General features: G+C 42.0%; 1 protein-coding gene across 1 annotated transcript in view; it reads right to left on the bottom strand.

The window, feature by feature from the left end:
- DNAJC27 (DnaJ heat shock protein family (Hsp40) member C27) overlaps positions 1–2,469 on the bottom strand; it is a 34,307-nt gene extending 31,838 nt beyond the window's left edge. Inside the window, exon 1 of the mRNA XM_006055066.4 lies at positions 2,176–2,469. Coding sequence (XP_006055128.1) covers positions 2,176–2,262 — 87 coding nt within the window. The 5' untranslated portion in view covers positions 2,263–2,469. The remainder of the gene's footprint in view (positions 1–2,175) is intronic.
- Between the last annotated feature and the right edge of the window lie 18,371 nt (positions 2,470–20,840).

Raw genomic sequence — 20,840 nt, 5'->3', positions numbered from 1 at the left:
AAGTCGCTCAATTGTCTCTGACTCTTAGCGACCCCACGGACTGAAGCCTACCAGGCTCCTCCGTCCATGGATTTTCCAGACAAGGGTACTGGAGTGGGGTGCCATTGCCTTCTCTGTTATATAGGTCCTAGGACCTACCTATATCTTCTGCAGTTTAAGCCTGGGCACTTTATTTTGGTTGTTATTGTAAACTAAAACAGTTTTTCAATTATATAGTCCAAAAATTATAATTCTGATACAGTAAAGCTGTAAGTTTTTATATATTAATTTTGTCTTGTTGTTTCTAATAGGTTTTCAGTTAATTCTCTTTGGGTTTTCAGATAAACAATCATATCATTAACATATAATGGCAATTTTGCTTTCTCCTTTTCAGCATTTCGTACATTATTTCTTTCTCCCTAACTGCATTGGTTAATAAATCTAGAACTGTATTACATGAACGTGGTTGATACTGGACATTTTAAGCTACTTCTAAAGTTGAATCATTAAGCATAGCAAAATTTTAAAAGTGAGCATGCTCACTTAGCCAGTTTAGTGTTTAGTATTTAGTACATCAACTTCTAGAGGTCTTTCTTTTCTTTTCAATGCCTGGCACATAGTTTACATTCAGTAATCATCGACCTTCAGCTACATTACTACATACATATACCCGGATATATAAACAATACAAAATAATACTAAACGGAAAAAAAGACACTAATAAACATTTACTGAGCATCAACTACGTGCAGGTCTTTGGCATAAACACTCCCATTAACAGCTCTCTGGGCATGTAGATCCTACTAGGAGTTGATTTTGACAGCAAATAATGATTGGAAAGGGGGGCTTCCCGGTTGCTCAGTGGTAAAGAATCTGCCGGCAATGCAGGAGATGCGGGTTCGATCCCTGGGTTAGGAAGATCCCCTGGAAAGGGAAATGGCAACTCAATCTAGTATGCTTGCCTTGGAAATCCCACGGACAGTGGAGCCGGGCAGAGTTCACAGGGTCCACAGAGTCCAGAGTCCACAGGGTCGCAAAAGAGTCTTGGCAACTAAACAACAATGATGGAAAGAACATTGCAATGGGAGTGTGAAGACCCAGGTTCTAATTCTGTCTCAGTCACTGATTTGATGACCTTGGAAGGTTATTAACTAACAGCTTCCACTCACCCTGAAGAGACAATTTGGATGAAGAAGAGGCGGTCTTAGAATTCACGTGGGGATAAAGACCTCCGTTCACCTCCTGCCCTCCCTACCCCCAATACTATGGGAGAGTTTAGAGTTGACAGCCAGTAGAAGCACCATCGGAGAAGGCAATGGCACCCCACTTCAGTACTCTTGCCTGGAAAATCTCATGGACGGAGGAGCCTGGTAGGCTGTAGTCCATGGGGTCGCTAGGAGTCGGACAGGACTGAGCGACTTCACTTTCACTTTTCACTTTCATGCATTGGAGAAGGAAATGGCAACCCACTCCAGTGTTCTTGCCTGGAGAATCCCAGGGACAGGGGAGCCTGGTGGGCTGCCGTCTCTGGGGTCGCACAGAGTCGGACATGACTGAAGCGACTTAGCAGCAGCAGCAGCAGAAGCACCATAGAAAAAGACAGTGGATCTAAGACTTCTTTGCGATAATGCATGTGGTGACACTATCAGAGATAAACACAAACAAAACAAAATAATGCAAGTTCCTTGACATCCACTGCACCTCCCTGTGAATCTCTTCAGCATCAGTTACACTCTGTTACAAATGAAATGTAGATTCTGGGCTCCACAGCTACAGAGTAAATTTTACAAATCCCCATCCTCACACACAGCCCAGTAAGTTATCAGCTCCCAAGCTCTGCTGGGGTAACTGAACTTTTATTCTCCACCTCAAAGTCCTGTACAGGTCACCCAGAACGCAGATATGTTATCCAAGCATACGATCTGACATGAGGACTTAGGCCTCCTCTCTCTTTGGGATATAGTCAACGGTTAGTGGCCACTCGAGACACCTTCTTAGGTGTCGGAGGGGGGCAACCCAAAGGTCAAAAAGGTCAGGAGAGTTTTTCCTCGTGGAGCCGTATCCCTCAGGAGACCCAGGCCTGCTCAGGGGCGGGAAGGAGGCCGGGCGACCAGGCTGTTGAGTGGCCGCCCTCTCAGCCAATCGGCACGTCGCTCCGCCGCGCTGCGGTCCCGCCCCTCCCAGCGCGGTACTCACTTTTCCCACTTCGGCGTTGCCCATGGAGATGACTTTGATGCGCAGGGACTTGCCAGGCTCCTTCCGCTTCGGCATGCTGGCCTCCATGGCCCTCGCTCTCTCGGGGCCAGCAGCCTCGGTCTCTGCTTGTTCACCACGCTGGCCCGTCCCTCAGGCTTCCTCGTCCAATGGCGGGGCCGCTGCTCTCGTCACCACCCCGGCTCCGCTGCTCGCCATCCCCGCCGCTGCCTGGCAGCGGGCGCTGGCGGTTGGGAGGGTAGGGAACTGGAGGAGGGAGAAGAGAGTCTCGCGATGCTAGCAAGGGGCCGCGTGACGTCATCACCAGGCCCCAGAGATGAGGCTGCTCCCTAGGGTCGCGCGATCTGGCCCGGCAGCGTCCGTAGGCAGGAAGGCGGCCTCGCGGGAGGTGGCTGAGTTTTACATTTCATGGAGGATGCGACCTTGTAGCCAGGATGGGGTTTCAGGACCTAGAAATTTGTTAGGTTCGCAGCCGAGTGGTAGACATTTATTGACTGTTCAAGGCAGATTCTCAGGCTGGAAGTAGCTGAATTACGGATTAGTTCAAGGTCCATCGGTACGGATATGCCAAGTAGACCACGGTCCGTTTTGGTGTACTTTTTGTGGATTCTTCAGTACCCATGGGCACATCCACTGACCCCCTCTTCCAATATTATGTTTCCCTTGGGGTCCCTATCATGTACTTCTCGCCTGCAGGTGGAACGTTCAGATTAGACCTTTTTTACACTTTCACTTCTGTCAAGGTGTGTGTGATTGTGGCTGTGAGCTCAGTTTAGCTCGTTAACCTGCTACTCATCCACATTTAACCCCATCTTGTTCTCACCTTTAGCTGATAATATAACAAAATAATAATTCTGAGATAACCACTTTTCTCATTCCAAGCGATGAGACGGAAAGCATCTTCTAAAATAGAAAACAGTTTGAGCAACTGTCGCTTTGGGGGTCAATATATTTAGCTACAGAAGATGAATAGAACTTGACAAACGTTTGTTTAGTGCCCTGAAAAAGAATGGCTGCCAATTTCCCACTAAATTATGAGGGGGAAGGTAGCATTGCTTCTGTTCTCACATAGCTATAAACGTTTTAAATACATTTCAGGAAGATAGTGACTAAAGGCTCAAAGTTTTGTAACAGTTATTTTAAGTTAGATTTTTCAGGCATTTTAATGTTAAATTTTAATTTTGAAACATTAAATGCTTATTAAGAAAAAAAGCTTATTTTGGATTGTTTCCATAGTAAACAAGTAATGTAACTTAGTTCGGTGAAGCTTCTAAAATTCTTTACAATTATGAGACATAAGTCCTGGTTAGAATTTTGATAGTTTAAAGCTTAAAAGAATTGGATTCATACTGATTTTCCAGATCTCCATGAAAATTTTCCATTTTCATGCTGATCTCTCAGTATGATTTGATAAATCAATAAACATCTGTTTCTTTTATTTCCTATTTTTTAATTTATTTTTTAATTAGAGGAAAATTGCTTTACAATGTTGTGTTGGTTTCCGCCATACTGACCCTGCAATGGCACCCCACTCCAATACTTTTGCCTAGAAAATCCCATGGACAGAGGAGCCTGGTAGGCTGCAGTCCATGGGGTTGCGAAGAGTCAGACACGACTGAGCAACTTCACTTTCACTTTTTACTTTCATGCATTGGAGAAGGAAATGGCAACCCACTCCAGTGTTCTTGCCTGGAGAATCTCAGGGACGGGGAAGCCTGATGGGCTGCCATCTATGGGGTCGCACAGAGTCGGACACGACTGAAGCGACTTAGCAGCAGCAGGAGCAGACCCTGTAATAGAACTGATATTGTGGAAGTATAAGTGCAAAATGTCAAATCTTCAACTATTAAAGACATTAGGTATAATACTGTTGAGCATGAGAGCAGTGAAATGTGCTAAAGATTAAAATTTATTATCATTTTTTCATATTGATATTTTCAAGTTTTTAATATGTACAGCCATATTGTTTACTAGTTGTGTTAAATTTGTTTAAAACAGAAAAAGCAAGAAAGTTAGCTTTCTTTTCCAGTCTAAGATAAAAGGAACAAAGAGAAGTATGTTAACTGTGTATGGAGCTGGAAGATATAGTATGGGGATTAGAAATGTGAGCTCTGGAGTCAGCCCTCTTAATCCATAATGTTGGCATGACATGGGTGTGTAGTGGCAGTCAGGGCTGCCCATGAAGTATATGGTAATCCCCAATAAACAACAGTGGTATGCTTTCATTTACTCATATTTTTTATGTTTTATCTGTTACAAAAGATTCTACATATTTTTTTATTAGTTAACTTGTATTTTTGGTTGCACTGGGTCTTCACTGCTGCATGGAGGCTCTCTCTAGCTGTGGAGAGCAGGGCTAGTCTCTAGATGTGCGGGCCTGTCATTGCAGCGGCCCCCCTTGTTGCAGAGCACAGGCTCCAGGAGCTCCAGCTTCAGTAACTGCGGCACACAGGCTCAGCAGTTACAGCTCAAGGACCCAGAGCATGGGCTCAGTAGTTGTGGCACACAGGCTTAGTTGCCCCTCGGCATGTAGAATCTTCTGGACCAAGTATCTAGCCAGTGTCCCCTGTATTGGCAGGCAGATTCTTATCCACTGTACCATCAGGGAAGTCCAGATTCTACATATTTATTCTTTAAAATAAACTATGAAGTATGTCAGACATACTTAAAGATATGAATGATAATGTAACGTATATCTGTGTAGTGTCCACCGCTTACCTTAGGAAATAAAACATCTGCAATATTATATGTACTCTTCCCCAAATGTACATCCCTCTTCCCACTCTACAAAACATTACAACTATTTGAATTGGCGCTTCTAATTTCCAGGTGTTTAAATATTGTTTTACTATATATGTATATACACCTTGAAATATAGTATTGTATTGCATCTTTTAGAAATCTTTATTTTGAAAGAATTTCAAAAATAGTAGTGGGGAAAAAAATCTTGTAAACCCTTTATCCAGATTCCTTGTTAATATTTTGCTCATTTCCTCTATCAGTTGTGCTCACTGACTATGTATGCACAAATACACACACAATTTGTCTAAATCATTTGAGAGTAGTTTGCAGATGTCTTTCTTTATTCATAAATACTTTGATGTGCATTTCCTAAATAACAAGGACTTTCTCTTACATAGCAACAGCATATTTATCAGCTGGAGGAAATGTAACATTAATACAAAACTATCATCTAATCCTGTGGTTCCCAAACTGTGCACTGGGTGCCCCACAGCACCACGGTGAATTCATGAGGGTATCTGTGTGATACTAATACATTCTGAGCTTTCAAGGCAAGCAAAACTACTCACTTGAGGTTATGCACAGCTTTAACATTAGATGGCGCCATATTTCTTGGAAATGTCATATACTTGGGAAGCTGGGTTTTTTCAGTGTTTGTGATAAAAAGTACAGTGCAAAAATCAATGAGAACAGGAAATGAGGGTGGTCTTACCCAAACTGATTCCAGGATTTGAGAAGTTGTGCAGTGCACAATAGCTGCATAAATCCCATTAGTAAATAATTGTGGTTATTTAAGAATGAAATAAAAATGCTATTTTTCTTTCAGTTTATGTGTAATATTTTTTTCAAATGGCAACTAAATTGTTAGAGCATAAATATTTAATAAGTTGTTTGGAACTAGATTTTTTATTTTTTATTTTTTTTGCCAAGGAACACCGTGAAAAAATTACTGAGACACTGAGGGCACCTTGAACCAAGAACATGGGAAATTTTGATCAAACTCAACAGTCCTTATTCAGATTTTACCATTTACTCTAATAGTATCCTCTGTAACTATGTTCTTTAACCCTGGTCTGGAGCCTAATCCAGCATCATTTAGTTGTCATATATCTTCAGTCTTTTTTTAATCTGAATTTATTTTTAGAATATCCCTCAATTTGTGTTTGGTGTATTCTTGTGATTAGATTCAGTTGTTTTTAAGATAGGGAGATTATTCTCCCTGGGCCAGACCTCAGGTTGTTAAAGTGAAAGTCACTCAGTTGTGTCTTACTCTTTGCGATCCTGTGGACTATACAGTCCCTGGAATTCTCCAGGCCAGAATACTGGAGTGAGTAACCTTTCCCTTCTCCAGGGGATCTTCCCAATCCAGGGATCGAACCCAGGTCTCTCGCATTGCAGGCGGGATTCTTTACGAGCTGAGCCACAAGAGAAGCCCTTGTTAAGGGAAGGTTGCTAACGAAAGTTCTTAAATGGGACAAGATTTTTCTGGTGAGAGGTATTCAGAGAGTGAAAAAGATTCAGTTTGAGGGAGGTTCTCTCCATTGCTGGATTTGAAGATGGAAGGGGCCACACAGCAAAGACCTTAGTGGGCTCTCAGAGCTGAGAGGGAATCCCTATAGCTAGTGAGAAAATGGGCACCTCAATCCTACCACCTCAAGTAAATGAATTCTGCCAAAAACCTGCATAATGGGAAGGAACTCTTGAGTTGCGGGTGAGGACACAGCTATCTGTCACCCTGTTGCAGCCTTGTGAGATTTCTGATCCAGAGAACAAGTTTACTCCTTGCTGGGATTTCTGACCTACAGAACTGTGAGATATGAAATGTTTGAAGCTGTTGTTATATAGCAACAGAAAACTAATGCACATACTGAATAACTTTGTATTAGATTCAATTTATTGAGAAGCTCTCTTTCTAGTTTGGCAGTGAAAGTCCCTATAGACCAAGTCTCCCACTGATAACTATAAACTCTGAAAGAAATGCAGAACAATGACCTGGGGATTCAGAAGGGTAATGTAATAATCAGGCAGATGATGGAGGGGAGTAAAAAAACGTAGAGAAGCATCTGGCATGGGATGAGTTTCTCCTGAGCAATACAAGGACCTTGGAAGATACTCTGACTAGCCCTTTCTGTCTTAGGTGTGAGTTCCAAGATTTTGGTTCTGAGTATGCACTGCGCTCTATCAGAGGACATGAGACACCTACACCCTCTTCCTACTATCATCCATAGGACTGTGTAACTGAAACAATATTTCCTATCCCATAGGGTATTTTCTGTAAAATGAAAATATGCGTAAAATTTACTGTTCTGATCATTTTAAAGTGTACAGCTCAGTGGCATTAAGTGCATTCACATTGTATGCAACCATTACTACAATCCACCTCCAGATCTTTTTCATCTTTCCAAACTGAAACTCTGTCCCCATTAAACATCAGTTTCCCCTCCTCTTTCCCCCTACTCCTGGCAACCACCATTCTCCTTCTGTCTCTATGCATTTGACTACACTTGGCACCTCATTTGAGTGGAATCGCACTGTATTTGTCCTTTTCTGACTGGCTTATTTCACTTAGCATAATGACCTCAAGCTTCCTATATAATATTCTTATAATGGGACTGCCATTTCTCCCCTTGAGAGGTGTTGCAGGGGATGTCTACGTCTTCTTTCCCTTGAATCTGGGTGGCTTTATCACTGGGATATAAGTGATGTTAATGATACTTTCAAAGCTAGATAATAGAAAGCAGTGTGATTCTCTTCTAGTTCTCTTGGAATGCTCACTTTTGGAATTCTAAGTGTGAAGAAGCCGCCATAGAGAGATGAGGCACCCCACCCCCGTCCACAACCACAGTTGAGCTCCCATATGACAGCTCACACCAATTTGCCAGCCATGGGATCAAGCCATCTTGAAAGTGCCAAACCAATGAAGCAAGGATGCCAACAGGAAGTAGAATATAGCGAGGAGTTTGTGGCAAGTGGTACTCAGTGATATAGACAGGGAGAAAATTGCCTTTGCTTCACCAATGGATTTGAACTCAGAGCAAAGTACAGATTTCTTGGGAGACATTCTAGGGTGCCAGGTGAATTACTAGAGTGAAAGAGCTCAAATGCCATCTTCTTCCCTTCTTTGAATGCCAAGTTCATTTGAACCTCATGGACATTTTTTTGTTTGTTTTTAATTTTTGGACATACCATGTGGTATCTGGGGTCTTAGTTCCCTGACCAGGGATCAAACCCACATACCCTATAGAGGAAGCGTGGAGTCTTAACCACTGGACCACCAGGGAAGTCCCTGAATCTCATGGGCTTTGTATTTAGTTTCCTTCTGCCTAAAACACTCTTCCCCAGATTTCTTGATGCTCCAGCCATAATGATCTGGTTACCAGGGAGAAGAGATTTTGGCACAAACCACAGTTTCTATTTGCATATTTAGTTGCAGTTAATGGCATCCAATAGCCTGATAAAAAGTTTAAGAAAGAAAGAAGGGAAGAGCAGCGGGAAGAAGGAAATAACAGGAAATAGAATGAAAGAAAGAAGGAAATCTCTACATTTCTGCTTTTTACCAGATTGGATTCTGCTTTTTACCCAGCTCTCTTTAATAGTTCAGGTCTTTACCTCAACATACCCTTCAGCAGGGATGTTGACAGAATTTGTGAATAATCATAAAAAGTAGGAACTATGCTGAGTCTGCAACGATAGAAAGAAGGCTTAAAGTGATTTGTCTGCTGATGACTAGTCATGCCTATTAGCAGCTTAGTGCAACTCTAACATTTTACAGGAAAAGTCTACTGTAGTATTTGCATTCAGGGGCTTCCCTGGTGGTCCAGTGGGTTAAGATATTGCCTTTGAATTACAGAGAGCGTGGGTTCTATCCTTGGTTGGAGAATTAAGACCCTACATGCCATGCAACACTTTACTTACATTCACATTGCTTTGGGGTTGAATTCTTTTGTCATAAGGCATGTAGGTGCTACCAAATAGTTTTCCAAAGTGGCTTTATCAATTTACATTCCCATCAACAGGGAATGAGCATTCCACTTGTTCCAAATTCTCAGTAGTATTCAACTTCGTCAGTCTTTTCATGCCAGCCTTCCTTATAGGCTTGTAGTAGCATCTAATTGGAGAAGGCAATGGCAACCCACTCCAGTACTCTTGCCTGGAAAATCCCATGGACAGAGGAGCCTAGTAGGCTGCAGTCCATGGGGTCACTAAGAATTGGGCACGACAGAGCGACTTCACTTTCACTTTTCACTTTCATACATTGGAGAAAGAAATGGCAACCCACTCCAGTGTTCTTGCCTGGAGAATCCCAGGGAAGGGGAAGCCTGATGGGCTGCCGTCTATGGGGTCGCACAGAGTCGGACACGACTGAAGCGAATTAGCAGCAGCAGCAGCAGCATCTAATGGTCATTTGTCTATCCCTGATGACTAATGAGATTGGGTGACTTCATATATTCACAAGCCATTTTCTCTTACATGAAGTACTTGTTCAATTATCTCATCCAATGTTTTATTGAGTTTATTTATTCTTATTGACTTGTAAGAATTCTTTTTATGTTCTAGATATATATATATATATATAATATATATATTATTTATCAGCTATATATTCCTGGCATAGGAATATTTATAGCAGTTCAATTCAGTTCAGTTCAGTCACTCAATCATGTCCAACTCTTTGTGACCCCATGAATTGCAACACACCTCCTGTTTGTCCATCACCAACTCCTGGAGTTCACTCAAACTCACGTCCATTGAGTCGGTGATGCCATCCAGCCATCTCATCCTCTGTTGTCCCCTTCTCCTCCTGCCCCCAATCCCTCCCAGCATCAGAGTCTTTTCCAATGAGTCAACTCTTCACTTGAGGTGGCCAAAGTACTGAAGTTTCAGCTTTAACATCAGTCCTTCCAAAGAACACCCAGGACTGATCTCCTTTAGAATGGACTGGTTGGATCTCCTTGCAGTCCAAGGCACTCTCAAGAGTCTTCTCCAAAACCACAGTTCAAAAACATCAATTCTTCAGCACTCAGCTTTCTTCACAGTCCAACTCTCACATCCATACATGACCACTGGAAAAACCATAGCCTTGGCTAGACGGACCTTTGTTGCCAAAGTAATGTCTCTGCTTTTGAATATGCTATCTAGGTTGGTCATAACTTTCCTTCCAAGGAGTAAGCGTCTTTTAATTTCATGGCTGCAATCACCATCTGCAGTGATTTTGGAGCCCAAAAAAATAAAGTCTGACACTGTTTCCACTGTTTCCCTATCTATTTGCCATGAAGTGATGGGACCAGATGCCATGATCTAGTTTTCTGAATGTTGAGCTCTAAGTCAACTTTTTCACTCTCCTCTTTCACTTTCATCAAGAGGCTTTTTAGTTCCTCTTCACTTTCTGCCATAAGGGTGGTGTCATCTGCGTATCTGAGGTTATTGGTATTTCTCCCAGCAATCTTGATTCCAGCTTGTGCTTCTTCTAGCCCAGCATTTCTCATGATGTACTCTGCATATAAGTTAAATAAGCAGGGTGATAATATACAGCCTCGACGTACTCCTTTTCCTATTTGGAACCAGTCTGTTGTTCCACGTCCAATTCTAACTGTTGCTTCCTGACCTGCATATAGGTTTCTCAAGAGGCCAGTCAGGTGGTCTGGTATTCCCATCTCTTTCAGAATTTTCCACAGTTTATTATGATCCACACAGTCAAAGGCTTTGACATAGTCAATAAAGCAGAAATTGATGTTTTTCTGGAACTCTCTTGCTTTTTCCATGATCCAGCGGATGTTGGCAATTTGATGTCTGGTTCCTCTGCCTTTTCTAAAATCAGCTTGAACATCAGGAAGTTCACGGTTCACGTATTGCTGAAGCCTGGCTTGGAGAATTTTGAGCATTACTTTACTAGCGTGTGAGATGAGTGCAATTGTGCGGTAGTTGGAGCATTCTTTGGCATTGCCTTTCTTTGAGATTGGAATGAAAACTGACCTTTTCCAGTCCTGTGGCCACTGCTGAGTTTTCCAAATCTGCTGGCATATTGAGTGCAGCACTTTCACAGCATCATCTTTCAGGATTTGAAATAGCTCAACTGGAATTCCATCACCTCCACTAGCTTTGTTCGGAGTGATGCTTTCTAAGGCCCACTGGACTTCACATTCCAGGATGTCTGGCTCTAGGTGAGTGATCACACCATCGTGATTATCTTGGTCATGAAGAACTTTTCTGTACAGGTCTTCTGTGTATTCTTGCCATCTCTTCTTGATATCTTCTGCTTCTGTTAGGTTCCTACCACTTCTGTCCTTTATTGAGCCCATCTTTGCATGAAATGTTCCCTTGGTATCTCTAATTTTCTTGAAGAGATCTCTAGTCTTTCCCATTCTGTTGTTGTCCTCTATTTCTTTGCACTGATCGCTGAGGAATGCTTTCTTATCTCTCCTTGCTATTCTTTGGAACTCTGCATTCAGATGCTTATATCTTTCCTTTTCTCCTTTGCTTTTTGCTTCTCTTCTTTCCACAGCTATTTGTAAGGCCTCTCCAGATAGCCATTTTGCTTTTTTGCATTTCTTTTCCATGGGGATGGTCTTGATCCCTGTCTCCTGTACAATGTCACGAACCTCTGTCCATAGTTCATCAGGCACTCTATCTATCAGATCTAATCCCTTAAATCTATTTCTTACTTCCACTGTATAATCATAAGGGATTTGATTTAGGTCATACCTGAATGGTCTTGTGGTTTTCCCTACTTTCTTCAATTTCAGTCTGAATCTGGCAATAGGGAGTTCATGATCTGAGCCACAGTCAGCTCCCGGTCTTGTCTTTGCTGACTGTATAGAGCTTCTCCATCTTTGGCTGCAAAGAATATAGTCAATCTGATTTCAGTGTTGACCATCAGGTGATGTCCATGTGTAGAGTCTTCTCTTGTGTTGTTGGAAGAGGGTGTTTGCTATGGCCAGTGCGTTCTCTTGGCAAAACTCTATTAGCCTTTGCCCTGCTTCATTCCATATTCCAAGGCCAAATTTGCCTGTTACTCCAGGTGTTTCTTGACTTCCTACTTTTGCATTCCAGTTCCCTATAATACAAAGGATATATTTTTGGGGTGTTAGTTCTAAAAGGTCTTGTAGGTCTTCACAGAACCGTTCAGCTTCTTCAGTGTTACTGGTTGGGGCATAGACTTGGATTACTGTGATATTGAATGGTTTGCCTTGGAAATGAACAGAGATCATTCTGTCATTTTTGAGATTGCATCCAAGTACTGCATTTCGGACTCTTTTGTTGACCATGATGGCTACTCCATTTCTTCTAAGGGATTCCTGCCCGCAGCAGTAGATATAATGGTCATCTGAGTTAAATTCATCCATTCCAGTCCATTTTAGTTCGCTGATTCCTAGAATGTCGACGTTCACTCTTGCCATCTCCTGTTTGACCACTTCCAATTTGCCTTGATTCATGGACCTAACATTCCAGGTTCCTATGCAATATTGCTCTTTACAGCATCGGACTTTGCTTCTATCACCAGTCACATCCACAACTGGGTATTGTTTTTGCTTTGGCTCCATCCCTTCATTCTTTCTGGAGTTATTTCTCCACTGATCCCCAGTAGCATATTGGACACCTACTGACCTGGGGGGTTCTTCTTTCAGTATCCTATCATTTTGCCTTTTCATACTGTTCATGGAGTTCTCAAGGCAAGAACACTGAAGTGGTTTGGCATTCCCTTCTCCAGTGGACCACATTCTGTCAGTACCACATTATAGCAGTACTATTAGTCAAAAACTGGAAACAACTCATTTGTCCAGCAGTGGCAGAATGGATAAATAAACTGTGGCAGATTCTTACAATGGAATACTATATTTTCCCTATATAATACTATACTACTGCTATGACTTGCATAAATATAATGTTGAATTAAAAACGAGATATAGAGGAGTATGTACTGGATGATTCCAATTATGCCTCGTAGCTCAGTCGGTAAAGAATCTACCTGCAATGAGGAGACCTGGGTTCAATTCCCGGGTTGAGAAGATCCCCTGGCGAAGGAAATGGCAACCCACTCCAGTATTCTTGCCTGGAGAATCCCATGGACAGAGGAGCCTGGCAGTCTATGGGGCCGCAAGAGTCAGACACAACTGAGTGACTAAACACATGCACAAAAACAGATAAAACTAATCTATGGTGTTAGGAGTCAGGATTCTGTTTATTTTGGGGCTTAGTGAATGAAATGGGGTGTAAAGAGGGTCTGGGCATTAGTCATGTTCTGTATCTTGATCTGGGTGATGGCTACAAAGGTGGGTTCATGTTGTGAAAATTCACTAAGCCACATGCTAATGTTTTGTGCACTTTTCCATAGGATATTACGCTTCAATACAAAAAGTTTACATAAACAATTCCTACCTAATTTTCACATGGGTTTAAGAGTTAAACAAGCAGACTTGGTCTGATATTTTTCTCTGCTCAGAGTTTCTTGTGCTGTTCCTATGATGGATCTTGGTGTCCATGGAAACCAGACAGAGACTGTGTGGTGGGAAGCAGCATATACAACAAAGAAACAAGTGTCTTCTCACTATATTTTCGGATCCCACTCCAGCCACAGCCATTCCCTGCTGGGACCACTGTCCACCTGTGACAACTGTGACCACTGCTTGTCATGACTTCCCGGGAATCCGTTCCGTGACCAGTTGCAGCTTACCCTCCCCATGACTAGCTTCCCTTTCACTCAACCCAGAAGGAAAGTAGGGCTGGCAGGGACTTGCAATAGAAAAGGCCTTCTCTGGACAAGGCACATAACACCTCACTAACTTTAAGCTTTACCTCAGCTCTAAGGTGGGATCTTACTGAGGGCACAGCCTAAAAAGGCCTTTGAGTAGCACAGTGAATGTTTCAGGGTCTGTGCATGAAAGAAAAGGCACTTTTACTTAGAGCAGAGTTCTTCAGGTTCTAGCTCAGAGCTTATTAATTCTAATTTTAAGCATCATTGTATCACTTCACTATCTGATTTTCTAGGTCTACAAAAAGACAGATTAAAAGTGGGTGGATGGGCTGCAACGGAGACTCAGACATAGAAAACAGACTTATGGACACAGGGGTAGGGGGAGGAAGGAGAAGATGGGACAAATGGAGAGAGTAACATGGAAACATACACTACCATATGTAAAATAGATAGTCAGTGGGTTGTATGACTCAAGGAACTCAAACCAGGGCTCTGTAACAACCTAGAGGGGAGGGATGGGGAGGGAGGTTTCAGAGGGAGGGGACATATGTATATCTACGGCAGAAACCAATAGGTATTGTAAAGCAATTATCCTTCAATTTGAAATAAATAAATTTACTATTTTTATTTATTTATTTTAATTGGAGGCTAATTACTTTACAATATTGTAGTGTTTTTTTCCATTCATTGACATGAATCAGCCATGGGTTTTCATGTGTCAATTTAAAATAATTATTTTTACAAGTGGGTGGATGGAGCTTCCCTGACAGTCCAATGGTTAAGCCTCCATGCTTCCCCTACAAGGGGCTCAGTTTCCATCCCTGTTTGGGGAACTAAGATTCCGCATGCTGCATGATGAGGCCAAAAAAAAAAAAAAAAAACGAGGGTGGGTTGAAATTTGCCCCTAGGGGAAAATATATGTCTGACTTTGTTAAATTTTGAGACTTATTCTGGATACATCAATATAGAAATGTGTGTATGCAAGTGCATGTGCGGAAATCTACATGTATACCAATGTGTTGGCTCTGGTGAATGTGTGTGTGTAGATTTTCATCTTGTGCGTCTGTCAGTTTGCTGTGTGTGTTTTGGGTGTATGATATGTAAGGACATTTGTGAATAAGTTTGTCATTTCATGTGTTTATATGCATACATGTGATCAGATGTAAAATATGTTAATGAGAATTTACACTTAGCTGGAATCTGTATAAAAGGACATTTGTGGGGTTGCTTAAAAGTGTGTATCTTGGATCTACACTAGAAATTTGTATAATAGTTTTATGAAGGCATAGCCTTAGGCAAAGTTTTCAAATCATACGGTTAGCTCATATGGAACTGCCATTTTTGTGGGTTAAAAATGGTTAAATATCCAGTGATTTCTGTATGATTCTATCTAATGTGTATATGCAAGTACATGTCTATGTATGCATGCATAAATTCAACCCGGCATACCCTTTGTACCACATTAGTATCACTGTCAGAGCCAAGAAGGAAATGACATCATGGGTGTGAAATCTGGGAAGAAATTTAACACGGATCTTAAAGGAAAGATAAGACATAGAAGGAATGATGCCTAAAGCGACAGAAAGTTGCAATAGGGGAATAATGAGAAATCAGACTGAAAGTTCTTTACTCTGGGAAGCCTCCTCCAACTCCTGTTTTTTACCTACCCATCCCAAGTTTGCCTCTGTCATGGGCTTCTACCCTACTTTTGAACTTCCTCTATGATAACATTTGTCACACTGAATTGTAATCGTTGTTTCAAGTGACTATCTTCCCCACTAGACAGCAAGTTTCCTGAGGGCTAGAATTGAATCTCTGAGGTTCACTTATTTCCTAGTACTAAAGAAAGAAAGTGAAAGTGAAGTCGCTCAGTCGTGTCCAACTCTTTGCGACCCTATGGATGGTAGCCTACCAGCCTCCACTGTCCACGGGATTTTCTAGGCAAGAATACTGGAGTGGGCTGCCATTTCCTTAATATTTATTGAAGAACTGAATGACTGAAAGCAAGATGGATATTCTGATAAAGCTATCTGATAATGCACATGTAATTTTTGGAGAGGGGATTAACGTGCACAGAATATCATTCTAGAAATATTAATTTAGGAATAATACAAAAATAGACAGAAGTAGGGGTGGTGAGCCATCAGAAGCCCAGTAGTTACTCAGATGTGTAATAACAAAAAACCCAAACTATAGTGGACATGAGAATGGATAGTAAGGGAGAGAGGAAAGAAATACAAAAAAAGAAGACTCTCGGCGATTGTTAGGTGTAAGGGAAAAAGAGAAAAAGCAGGAAGGGGTGACCTCAAGTTGTAGAGTCTGAGTCACTGATAGAAATAAGGAAGTCCGAGGATAAACACTAAACACTGTGAGCTCCATCTTGAACATGCTGCAGGTTTTGGATTTGTTGGACATAATTTGAGGGTGACAAAAGAACATCCTAATGAAGACCAACAGGCAGTTAGATATGTGTTGAGAGCCCAGGTGGGAGTCCTAGGATGTAGCTATTCAGTCAGTCCCTCGACAAATAGTAATATTTGCTCAATAGTTACCACATGCCAGACAATGGTCCTCGCGCTGGGCAGAGAGCAGTGGGTAAAACTAAGTTTCTGCCAACTTTTATAATTTCCTTATGCTGGAATACATTTTAAGCTATTCTTTTACTGTATTTAAATACAGGCAGCATATTTATATTATAATCTGTATCTGAAAGTTCTATGTCTGAAGTCTTTACTGGTCTGTTTCTACTGCCGGTTGTTTCTGCTGCACCTCACTGATGTCTTATTCCCTTCTGTGCTTGGTTATCTTTGACTTTGGGCTGAAAAATTATTTGTAGACATCTTCTGAGAAGTAAAATGAAATCTCTTGAGTATTTGAAAATTAAAGATGTCTATTATCATACCAAGGGAACATTTCATGCAAAGATGGGCTCGATAAAGGACAGAAATGGTATGGACCTAACAGAAGCAGAAGATATTGAGAAGAGGTGGCAAGAATACACAGAAGACCTGTACAGAAAAGTTCTTCATGACCAAGATAATCACGATGGTGTGATCACTCACCTAGAGCCAGACATCCTGGAATGTGAAGTCAAGTGGGCCTTAGAAAGCATCACTCCGAACAAAGCTAGTGGAGGTGATGGAATTCCAGTTGAGCTATTTCAAATCCTGAAAGATGATGCTGTGAAAGTGCTGCACTCAATATGCCAGCAGATTTGGAAAACTCAGCAGTGGCCACAGGACTGGAAAAGGTCAGTTTTCATTCCAATCTCAAAGAAAGGCAATGCCAAAGAATGCTCCAACTACCGCACAATTGCACTCATCTCACACGCTAGTAAAGTAATGCTCAAAATTCTCCAAGCCAGGCTTCAGCAATACGTGAACCGTGAACTTCCTGATGTTCAAGCTGATTTTAGAAAAGGCAGAGGAACCAGACATCAAATTGCCAACATCCGCTGGATCATGGAAAAAGCAAGAGAGTTCCAGAAAAACATCAATTTCTGCTTTATTGACTATGCCAAAGCCTTTGACTGTGTGGATCATAATAAACTGTGGAAAATTCTGAAAGAGATGGGAATACCAGACCACCTGACTGGCCTCTTGAAAAACCTATATGCAGGTCAGGAAGCAACAGTTAGAATTGGACATGGAACAACAGACTGGTTCCAAATAGGAAAAGGAGTACGTCGAGGCTGTATATTATCACCCTGCTTATTTAACTTATATGCAGAGTACATCATGAGAAATGCTGGGCTAGAAGAAGCACAAGCTGGAATCAAGATTGCTGGGAGAAATACCAATAACCTCAGATACGCAGATGACACCACCCTTATGGCAGAAAGTGAAGAGGAACTAAAAAGCCTCTTGATGAAAGTGAAAGAGGAGAGTGAAAAAGTTGACTTAGAGCTCAACATTCAGAAAACTAGATCATGGCATCTGGTCCCATCACTTCATGGCAAATAGATAGGGAAACAGTGGAAACAGTGTCAGACTTTATTTTTTTGGGCTCCAAAATCACTGCAGATGGTGATTGCAGCCATGAAATTAAAAGACGCTTACTCCTTGGAAGGAAAGTTATGACCAACCTAGATAGCATATTCAAAAGCAGAGACATTACTTTGCCAAAAAAGGTCCGTCTAGCCAAGGCTATGGTTTTTCCAGTGGTCATGTATGGATGTGAGAGTTGGACTGTGAGGAAAGCTGAGCGCCTAAGAATTGATGCTTTTGAACTGTGGTGTTGGAGAAGACTATTGAGAGTCCCTTTGGACTGCAAGGAGATCCAGCCAGTCCATCCTAAAGTAAATCAGCCCTGGGTGTTCTTTGGAAGGACTGATGCTAAAGCTGAAACTCCAATACTTTGGCCACCTCAAGTGAAGAGTTGACTCATTGGAAAAGACCCTGATGCTGGGAGGGATTGGGGGCAGGAGGAGAAGGGGACGACAGAGGATGAGATGGCTGGATGACATCACCAACTCGATGGGCATGAGTTTGAGTGAACTCCAGGAGTTGGTGATGGACAGGGAGGCCTGGCATGCTGCAGTTCACGGGGTCGCAAAGAGTCAGACACAGCTGAGTGACTGAACTGAACTGAACTGATTCTCCTTAATCTCTTGAATCAATGCCACTACAAATGCAGTCCCAAAAGGAAGCTGGCAAGGTGATTCTACATAGTATGTGGAAGAACAGGTGATCAATAATTAAGATGCTCCAGACAAAAAAGAATAAGTTGGGGAAATGTGCCCTATAACATGGCAAGACTTATTTTAGACCCTCAAAGATGAAGGCTGCACGTACCATCCATGTATTCAGTTCGCTTGTAACCTGCTTCATCTCACCTGTCCTGTCTCACTGGCCACTGCTCCTCACTGTGAAATGTTTGCTCCAGTCTGTTTGACCTTCTCCTTATCTTCTGAATTTGAGCTATTGCCTCCCCTCTCCTTGCTCTTTCTGTTTTTCTTGCTTTTAATTCATAAATTTTGCCTTTCTACCAACCCCTGCTTTGCCCTCCTCAAATACTGCCTCTAAAAATCTTTTTTGCTGTTGTTCTTATCCAGTTCATACAAATTTCTTTCTTTCCAACTCTCATGCTCTTTGTTGTTTGTGTCATTTATTTCTCTATTTTATCACACTGAGCATTGAAAAAAAAGAGGAGAGAAGGGAAGCTAGATTTGATATTCAGAGTTGATCAGATGTCACCCTGCAATACCTCATCAAGAGGTAGCCAGTCTCCTTGAGGATGCAGCCAAGATCTGACAGAAAGCCTGCCAAGCATCATTAAACACTCACCAGCTGGTTTGTGTGGGAAATGTCATACACTCTGATAAAACCTCACAGGATCAGCTGGCAGCCCTGACACTGTTGCTGGTTCATAACGCTATTTTCACCTCTCTTCATCTGGTTAACAGGTTTGATCATGAAAACAAAATCTAAAAGATCAGTAACAACCTATTTGTCCATCAGGAGGTTTTGGATTCTGTTATGGTGCACACTGTTGGTAAAGAATCTGCCTGCCAATGCAGGAGATGCAAGTTCAGTGAGTAGCTACACCCGGTACAAAATACAAATGGTACAAAAAGTATTCAGTGAAAAGTCTCCCACTCTTATCTCCCAGCCTCCATCCCTTTCCTTGGGGACCCACAATTACCAGTCTCTCTGCATGTTCAAAATCCATGAGTATGCACACTTCTTTCTTTCAAACTCTCATGCTCTTTGTTGCTTTTGTACCTTTTGTATTTTGTACCGGGTGTAGCTACTCACTGAACTTGCATCTCCTGCATTGGCAGGCAGATTCTTTACCAACAGTGTGCACCATAACAGAATCCAAAACCTCCTGATGGACAAATAGGTTGTTACTAATCTTTTAGATTTTGTTTTCATGATCAAACCTGTTAACCAGATGAAGAGAGGGTTGAGAAGATCCCCTAGAGTAGGAAATGACAACCCACTCCAGTATTCTTGCCTGGAAAATTCCATGGACAGTGGAAACTGGTGGGCTACTGTCCATGGGGTTGCAGAGTCAGACATGACTGAGCATGCACACACGCAGTGACAGGCAGCTAGTGAAAAGAACAAGCCAGCTCTGTATTGATGATAGCAAACACTCTCCAAGAGATAGATAAGGAGAAAGCAAGGCACAGACCAATGTCACCACCCACAATGAGTGGGTTTCTTATTTGTTTAAGAAGTGTGCATACTCGTGGATTTTGAATATGTAGAGAGACTGGTAATTGTGGGTCCCCAAGGAAAGGGATGGGGGCTGAGAGATAAGAGTGGGAGACTTTTCACTGAATACTTTTTGTACCTTTCGTATTTTGTACCGGTGTAGCTACTGACGATTCAAAAAACAAGTATTAAAGAGAAAACAATAAGGAGCACAGATATTCGAAGCAAACAGCAAATTAGAAAGCACCAAAGAACAGCATTGGACATGTGTGTGTGTGTGTGTGCTACATCTTCTGAGGAATGCTAGCAAGGGACAGCACACTCCTCATTAACATGAAGATGAATGTGTTTCAGGGCAGACCTTCTAACTTGACCAAAAAGATTTTCAACAAAAATGTGAAGCAGAGGAGCAGAGAGCCAGGCTATACAGCTGCAAAAGTAAATACCTCTGAAAAGATACCAGCATCAGAATTACAAATGGAAGACAGTGGGTTGCTTAGCACTGGCTATTTGTTTCCAGAAACAGAACCAAATTAATAATCACACTAAATTGAGGAAGTAAAAAAAAATCCCTCTGGGTAGTTGCAAAGCAGGCTCTAGTTTTTAACTCGCTGTCTGCTGGAAGGGGAGAGGAGGTCTGTGACAGCTCAAGGCTTCTGCTGAGCTTCACGATGCAGACCAGATCCTGGGAGCCTGCAGCTGCCACGGTATGTGCTGTCAAGCAGGCTTTGGAAATGCTGCTTCAGGTGAAAGGCAGCCAGAAATCCAAGCACTTTATGGAAAGGGCATGGTCAAGGATCTGAGAAAAGTACTTGAGTCATGCTCAGCACGTGGTCAACACACTGGAGTGTAGGAGTGAAACATCTTGGAGGCAAAGAAACTCCACCAACTAAGTGATAATTTCCAGGGTCCCCTCTGAGAAGGTGTCCATAGACATTAAAAAAGAAACACTGTTAGTTTGGTGTGAAGCTTCTTTACTCTGTAAAGAAAGTACAGCAGAATAGATAGATAATTTGAGGGATTAAAATGTCAAATTCACCTTGAAGCAACTG

Source organism: Bubalus bubalis, chromosome 12, assembly GCF_019923935.1.
Source record: "Bubalus bubalis isolate 160015118507 breed Murrah chromosome 12, NDDB_SH_1, whole genome shotgun sequence".
NCBI classification, from domain to species: domain Eukaryota; kingdom Metazoa; phylum Chordata; class Mammalia; order Artiodactyla; family Bovidae; genus Bubalus; species Bubalus bubalis.
The sequence above is the reverse complement of the archived record's forward strand: the minus strand, read 5'-3'. Positions and strand labels throughout refer to the sequence as shown.